Source organism: Fulmarus glacialis, unplaced genomic scaffold (assembly GCF_000690835.1).
Source record: "Fulmarus glacialis isolate BGI_N327 unplaced genomic scaffold, ASM69083v1 scaffold37239, whole genome shotgun sequence".
Taxonomy (NCBI): domain Eukaryota; kingdom Metazoa; phylum Chordata; class Aves; order Procellariiformes; family Procellariidae; genus Fulmarus; species Fulmarus glacialis.
Genome location: NW_009232033.1, coordinates 24,550 through 32,626, shown reverse-complemented (window position 1 = coordinate 32,626; position 8,077 = coordinate 24,550). Strand labels below are relative to the sequence as shown.

The following is an 8,077-nucleotide window of genomic DNA, read 5'->3' as shown; positions in this document are numbered from 1 at the left end:
AATCCAGCTGTAATGTAATCCCTAGTTTCTCATCTGTATTCTTGAAGACTAATAGAATAGTAAAACCTTCTTAAAGATAACTTAAATGTGTTGTATAGTGTCCTCAGGGTAACTTCTGCACTAAAGATGTTTTCTTTCCCACCCTGTAGAGGTATCTCATTAAGTGAGATATGCACTACTGTCATTATTAAGTTTTCATGTGTTTCTCAGTTTTGATGTTAATCTTCATGTGTGTTAATTTTTTTCCTTTGCAGCACCAATGTGGTTATGAATTATTCAGAAATAGAGTCTAAGGTTCGAGAAGCAACCAATGATGATCCATGGGGACCTTCAGGGCAACTCATGGGAGAGATTGCCAAGTAAGTGATAATTTGGCTCAGTGATGAAGAAAAGAAAGGTACATTTTATACAGGAATGTGAAACGTGCTGCTAAATCAACTCTGTGGTATGCTGACTGATAATGCTGAGAAGTTGCTGTAAATCACGTCTTATTTTTTTAATGTATAATCTTATAATGTATTGAAAACTGTCAAACAAAAGATGAAGTCAAAGTATTTTTGAAATTCTTGATTTTTATTTATGTAGTCTTATAATTCTTTCAATATATCTGACTTTTTTGGAGTGTTTATTTTCAAACTGGTTTCTTGTGACTTTTCCAAATAGAGCAAAGCATGTCAAATTCTTCCTTGAACTTTTTTCTGTTAAAATGAGTTTGGAAGTTGCATGTTTGACTAGTTATAGTGATTATTAGGGTATATATGTTAAACATTTTCTTTATAAATTAGTGAAGGTTCTTTTACTGCCTCAGATTTTTAGAATTACTTTTTTTCTTTTGTAGTACTGGTATGTAAATTACTTCTATATGAGTAAGAAATAGGGCTAGCTTATTCCCTTGTAATGTCATCAAATGTGAATGGGCTTAGATCAAGCCTGCCATCTACTGTCAGCCCTGAGTCTTAACAAGGTATTGTGGCAAACCATGGAGAATAAAATTTCTTTACTCCTTTTGTTTAATTCTTTAGGGCTACGTTTATGTATGAACAGTTTCCAGAACTTATGAACATGCTTTGGACTCGAATGCTGAAAGACAATAAAAAGAACTGGAGGAGAGTTTATAAGGTGTGTATGTATATGAACTGGAAGTATTCAAGACTTTGTGTTGGTCTGCAAAGGACGTAATGCTTGTTGCTAATATAATGTTCTGATGTAGTGTCTTGTTTAGATACTGCTATATCACTTACTCCGCTAGCAATCTGTAATTTCTTTCCTAACTATATGCTTTATAATTCTGTTACTGAAGTCAAAGATGTCTTTCAAATGCTATATAGGAAAAAACGAAAAACTTCTGGTTTTAGAAGTGTGTCTAAGATGCTGCTTAATGAACATAATAGAGCAATTACATTTTGCTGATATTCAAGTATTGGAGTAGCATTCACATTTTGAATCTACCCAAAGGAGTTGTTACGGTGCTTCATGAGAAGTAGATGATAAGTTACTGTGCTATCAGGAAAATGTTTTTGAAGGAATTCTAGAATACCTGAAATAAAATGGAAACTAATCTTAATTTTCTGCCAATTCATAATTCTCTAAAAATTGTAGAGTTTACATTTCCCTAAAAAATGTAGTTTTGGCCCATTTTGAGTGGACCAAATTTTCTTGCAAATCTTATCATATGAGGCTTTTATGTCCTACTTGCATTTTGGAAAAAGAACTGAATCATTTGCATTTTTCTTGTCTTTGGCTAATTAGCATGGTACAGAAACTTTTTGCTTAAGATTATATCATGCTGCACTTAAAGTGGTGTTCAATGTTCACTGAATTATGCAAATATAACCTCATTTTTTAGAATTGATGTATTAGACTAGCTTATATTTTGTTTTTCTTGATGCCAGGATTGTAACAAGACAGAATTAATTCTAAGGCATGGTTTGTGCTTTTCAAAGGTGCTTGATGTTTTGTATTCATAGTAATTGTTTTCCCTGAAGTACAATATAAATTAATATTTAATGCTATCACACATAACTACTTAATGTTATAAAGACTGCTTGGAATTGCTTATCAGGTTTGGATAGGTTGAAATACAATGATAGTTTCAGCTCACGAAGGCACTACTTTCGAGAAAGTGCATTATTTTTTTCTTTTCTAGATAGAAATCCTCAACATAAAAAATTGCAATTAAAGTACTATTTAGACTTCATTTGTTTTGTCGCTTGCTTAAAATTGTCCTGAAATGCAGTTTTGTATATCCATTGCATTCTGCACAATATTCTGCAGAACTCTTATATTTTTGTAGGGGTTACTTTTCAGTGAAAACCATTGGAAAATTGTGAACAAAAGAGGCAAAAAAAATTGCTTCATTCAGCAGGGTTAACTTTTTCTCTTAAATTACTACTGCCGTCTTTTAAAATAAGCAGTAGCTGATGAAGGTAACTACTTGTGATTTAGTAATAACAAATTAGAGTTTGACAAATACAGTTTTGATATTCTAACAAGCAAAAGGTGCATGTGGGGAAAACGTGTTTTTCCTGTGTGAATCCAAATAATAAGAATTTATTTAAAAGGGGAAAGTCTTATTACTTACTAATTTGGGGAGGGGTGTAGGTTTGGTTTTTCTATCGCCTTTTTTTTTTTTTTTAAAAAAGATAGAGCTTTTGTTCATGCAATCATAAGGTGCTTTGTATTTTTATAGTCTTTGCTGCTCCTAGCTTACCTCATAAGGAATGGATCAGAGCGTGTTGTTACAAGTGCCAGAGAACACATTTATGATTTGCGATCCCTGGAAAATTACCACTTTGTAGGTGAGCAATAGAAAAATCTTATAAGCAAATTAAAACAGTAGTTGGAGTTGTCAGTCACCTGAACCAGCTTAGAAGCTTCCCCAGTCTAATTAGAATGTGACTGTTGCCAGTTGTGTGAAGAGTGCAGAATCCAAGACGTGGGACCCTAGAGTATTAATTAGTGAAGACAAGAACTTGCAGAAAAGACTGGCTAATAACAACAGAACCAACACAACATGAGTGTTCGGGTTTATATTAGAGACTGGTCCCCTGTGGTGTCCGTAAAGGAATAGCTTTAATCATATGGGAAGAAAAGGTTAGAGCTCCAAAACACACACATCTGTTTGAAGCTGGGTTTTTTTCCTCCCACCAAATAATATTTACAGTGCAAAGGCAGCAAGGCCAGTGTGTGTTTTGAATGTGAAAAAGGCTGGGAAAAAAGCGCATTTAGCTTGTAGTACATACCAACTGAAAACAATTTTTTAAAAAATTCAGTTTTGCAATAAGACTGAGTTCTTGCAGTTAAACTTGCAAAAACTGTACTAAAAAGACTGAGGAAAAGGGGTTATATTTTGAAGGGTTAAAATTGTTCAAGTGGAGAATATAATTTCTGTCTCAGTCTTTGTTAATCTTTTCAGTGTTTCAGCAGCAGTTAGATGTTTCTAAATACATAGTTCAGTGAAAACTATCATTTATCTAAGGATGAAAATTTGTGTTGAAACGAAATATTTGGTCCCTTTTAAACAAATGCAGTGGACCTTAGTAGTCGTAAGATCTTTTTCTGACTGCTGTGTTCATAATTCAAATTTTCTTATCAGTTTGATGTTCCGTATTGCTGCCTCTGATTTATTTTTTCTTCCCTTTTTCCCCCTTCTTCCATCCATTGTCTCTATTCTGAATTACTTATACAGATGAAAATGGCAAAGACCAAGGTATAAACATACGCCAGAAGGTAAAAGAAATGGTTGAATTTGCTCAAGATGATGATCGACTTCGGGAAGAAAGGAAAAAAGCAAAGAAGAACAAAGACAAATACATTGGGGTTTCTTCGGACAGTGTTGGAGGGTTCAGATACAGTGAGTACTAGGCTTTCTTGGTCAAGGATTGGCAACCTTGACTCTTTAACTTGGCTTAGATAACACAGATAACTTAAGGAATTTCTAAGATGCTCCTTTAGATGCTTTTTCTTTATATTTCTTTAACTGCCAGTGGTGGTGTTTAAAAGAAATCTGGCACATTTTCCCCCACATACAAATTTAAATTACTTCAAAAATCTTTAAGTTAATCTTTTTTAGATAATAAGCTAACTAGAAACTTATACAAGTGACATTAATGCATTGGTGTAGCCAAAACTTACCTGGCTTGGTTTTATCCATGGGCAGGGTCTCATTGTGAAATGAATGCTGCTGTAGCAGAAGTAGATAAATAAACGCCCTTGTAAGTCAGGGTTTCTTAGTCAGTCTTTAATTAAAAAAAAAAAAAAAAAAGTGATGATACTTTCCACCCACCACAGAACAAGAATTGCTTCACCTACTCCTGCCAACCTCCTTTAGAACCATTGGTTAATTTGGGTTAGGGCTTTTAAGGCAGTAATACTGTTTGGGTGAAACAATGTAGATATTATATGCTATTAAACTCTTTGATTTCCCAAGTAATACTGTTTGGACACTTGAAAGATATATGTGGATTATCTGTATGGATTCTGATGTCTGTCAGAACTGACTTTAAATATATGCACTAAATACCTTGCAAGTGATGGAACTTATATGTCAGGAGTTTACCAATACAGTTATTACTGTGTCAGTTTGTGTGTTTTTAAAATCTTGTTTGATTAGTACTATAGGTCCCATGTGCTTTTCGAAGGAGGGCTCCCAGAGGTAATACCAAATTTACTCTGTGTAGACGTATTAAGTTTACAGCTGGATGTTGGTTGCACAGCACAGCAGACCCGTATGCAGGCTGGAAATTTGGTGCACCAGTGCTCATCCCTAAATCCTAGGGCATTGTAGCTGCCAGTGAAGAGGTCATATTTAACACAAGAAAAGAAGTTCTAAACTTTTCATTTGGGCTCCCAGAGGTAATACCAAATTTACTCTGTGTAGACGTATTAAGTTTACAGCTGGATGTTGGTTGCACAGCACAGCAGACCCGTATGCAGGCTGGAAATTTGGTGCACCAGTGCTCATCCCTAAATCCTAGGGCATTGTAGCTGCCAGTGAAGAGGTCATATTTAACACAAGAAAAGAAGTTCTAAAGTTTTCATTTTTAAAAAAAAAAAAAAAAATTGCATTTAAAATATGTATATTATATATTTAAAAAAAGACGTGTGAAGGGTCACTTGGTCATCTGCTCCCTCATAAAAAATCGGAAAACCTGCCATCAGATTTTCAAAAATCAAAATTCCAAAAATTAAAGCATCCGGCCATCAGCAATCTCAGCCATCGTTGCACAAGGTGCCAGTCCTATATCCAGCCAGTCCTATCCTTGCGATAGGACCTTCATTACTAAGGTCCTTTATTTAAAAGCATACACACACAAAACAAACAAAAAAACCCACAAAGAAAAAAAAACATCTGAATACTGTTGACAGGTAGTCTGATGTACCCTTGCTTCTGGAAATAATTCACCCATTTTGCTGAGGCGACCGATGTTCTTCATGTGTGCAATGAGTTCTGTCAGGCTATTTGCATCTTCAGCATAGTGTGTGTAAGATCTTGGCCTTAGAGCATGTAATGCCATCAGTTTGTCTTTGTTTAGAGAGGACACAGTTTTCTCTGATAGCCTTGGTTAGATAAAGGCACACAACCAGTACTACGTTTTGCCTATCAAGTGCAAGTGTGCAGCTTCCTCCTTGCTGCCCAGTCCCCGCCATAATGTGTAGCAGGGATCTAAGCTTGAACTGGCTTTTATGTCTAATGTATCCCAGTGTGTCATCCATGATCCAACTGTCAATCTTGAGATGTTTATCTGTGTTTTCTTTGGCCTGAGTAAATCCTTGGCTGCTTTTGTTAAGGGATGAGTCCCCAAGTCACAATGGCACAAGGCTGTGGTTTGCTAGAGTCAGTGACTTCCTTGAGAGAAGGGTTTGGTATAAGATCTGAGTAGTAACTGTGCAGACTTAAACTTCACCTGTCCCCCTCTGGTGCTATGTATGTTTTTTACTCTCCTTCACTGTGAGCCTTAAACTTAGATTTGCTCTCTTCTGTTTTTGACAGGTTACTTCTCTGTGTTCCTCTGTTCTCCCTTTTCCTCATATGCAGAGTAGTTGAAAATCTCTATCTCCATGGCAGGATATGCCTTGTTTTATTATATTCTTTTAGGCTTTTGCTACTTGCTTGGAATTCTGGTGATTCTCTTTTTAGGAAGTACTTATGAGTCACTGCATTTGTGCTTTAAGTACATGTCCCTCTGTTCTTTCACTGAGCTTATCTTTTGACTTGCTCTGTACAGAGTCGTGATCTATCCTTGTATGCTGGGTAGAAGTCTTTTTCCATATGCTCTTTAGTTATCGTTCAAATTTTTTAATTTAAAGGACTATCTGCTTTGTCTTGTATTTCATTTTTATGGTAAAGGATTTTTAATTATCCCTTCATTTGTTGAGTAAAGTAAAAAAAAAAAAATCTTTCTAGCAGCACAAAACAAACTTTATCCCAGATCAGACTTCTAATCTAAAAGATTCTAGTTATTTAAATATAAAATGCTTGTATTTTCAGAGTTTTTCTTAGTTCTTTTTGTCCTAAAAATACCAAGCTCTCGGGATTTTTTTATTTATTTTAAAATTCTTATCGTACAAGGAAACCCTCTAATGGAATCTACATTGAAATGCTGGAGAGCCTGACATAAACTGAAATAAGGCCATTTTATTCTCCTGCAGAATTTAAGAGTAGTACATTTCTTAGCAATTTCTCCTTTTTCAATGATAAAGATCTCACTGAGTATCTCGCTGATTTGTAACAGGTTCTCTACTTTGAAAAAGTTTGTCTATCCTTTATGGATCTAAACAAATAGCATTGGAGGCTTGCCTTATCTCTTCAGTAAGAAAATACATCCTCTGGTATATGAGATTATTGGACAGATATAACTCAAATTTTGCACCTTGTAGTGCTGGAATCCATAATTTTCTTTTTATTAAAACTGGCTTAATTGAATACATCTTGAACATTACCTGAGCTACAATATAATTTGTATGTAACTTGAAGAAATTAATTTTTCACGATTCTTCCTTTGTGCTACTCAATTTTACTCAGTTTAAGTAAAAAAAATTTAACCAGTGTTTCACATTTTTCAAAGTACAAAAAAATGCCTTGTTTCATGTGTGTGATGGCCCAAAATAGAAAATGTTCATCTAAAAGTGTTGTTTAGAAACTGAGCTATATTGGGTTGTTTTATATACCTATATTTTCAGCAGAAGGTCTGATACAAGATCACAATACAAGTTAGTAAAATGTGCTGTGCTTCTGATAGTTAAGTCTTTGTTAAAATGTAAGTGTTGGTTTTTTTCTTTTAAATTAAACTTGAATTGGCTGGGTGTGTATAAACTAACCCAGGCTTAAGCTATTTAAACTTTCTTAATGAGATTGTACAGCAAATGTACTTATTTCAAGTAAAACTGTCAGCTGTTTGTAAGCTCAGATACCAGTATGGAGGTCTTGAATACTTGATTAGCAAAAAAATGTTTTTGATTTCTTGATAGTAGTGTTTAGTAAAGATGTTCAGGGTACTCAGTGGCTGCTGAAAAGGTGAGTTGCTTTACTGCCTCTTCTTTTTTCATCTCTTTAAAAGGTTTTTTAATCACCGAGTGTGGAAAAGAGAGAACAGAAAGTTATCATGCATTGCACACTTATGTCTTTCAATATTTTAGTACTACGCTTTTATGTGTTCGTGAATGTATAAATGTGAATGTATAAAAAACCATTGATTTACCTCTGAGCACACAGCTTGGCCAAGAATGGAATATCGTGCATATTAAGTGACTGTTACAAAACGGGTACATCCCATTTCTGATAAGCTGCTTATGCAGCCAGGGTTGGTTGTGCCTCTTGTGCTTCTCCAGCAGAGTCCAACAGTGTCCTGATGTGCTGTGCAGTGCATTAAGATTTATGTATAAAAAACCATTGATTTACCTCTGAGCACACAGCTTGGCCAAGAATGGAATATCGTGCATATTAAGTGACTGTTACAAAACGGGTACATCCCATTTCTGATAAGCTGCTTATGCAGCCAGGGTTGGTTGTGCCTCTTGTGCTTCTCCAGCAGAGTCCAACAGTGTCCTGATGTGCTGTGCAGTGCATTAAGATTTT

General features: G+C 35.1%; 1 protein-coding gene across 2 annotated transcripts in view; it reads left to right on the top strand.

Moving 5' to 3' along the window:
* The first annotated feature begins 260 nt into the window (after positions 1-260).
* CLINT1 (clathrin interactor 1) overlaps positions 261-8,077 on the top strand; it is a 26,025-nt gene continuing 18,208 nt past the window's right edge. For both annotated transcript variants that reach the window (XM_009584772.1, XM_009584773.1), the window contains exons 1-4: positions 261-359; positions 1,023-1,119; positions 2,690-2,798; positions 3,689-3,853. In XM_009584772.1, coding sequence (XP_009583067.1) covers positions 268-359; positions 1,023-1,119; positions 2,690-2,798; positions 3,689-3,853 — 463 coding nt within the window. In that variant the 5' untranslated portion in view covers positions 261-267. The remainder of the gene's footprint in view (positions 360-1,022; positions 1,120-2,689; positions 2,799-3,688; positions 3,854-8,077) is intronic.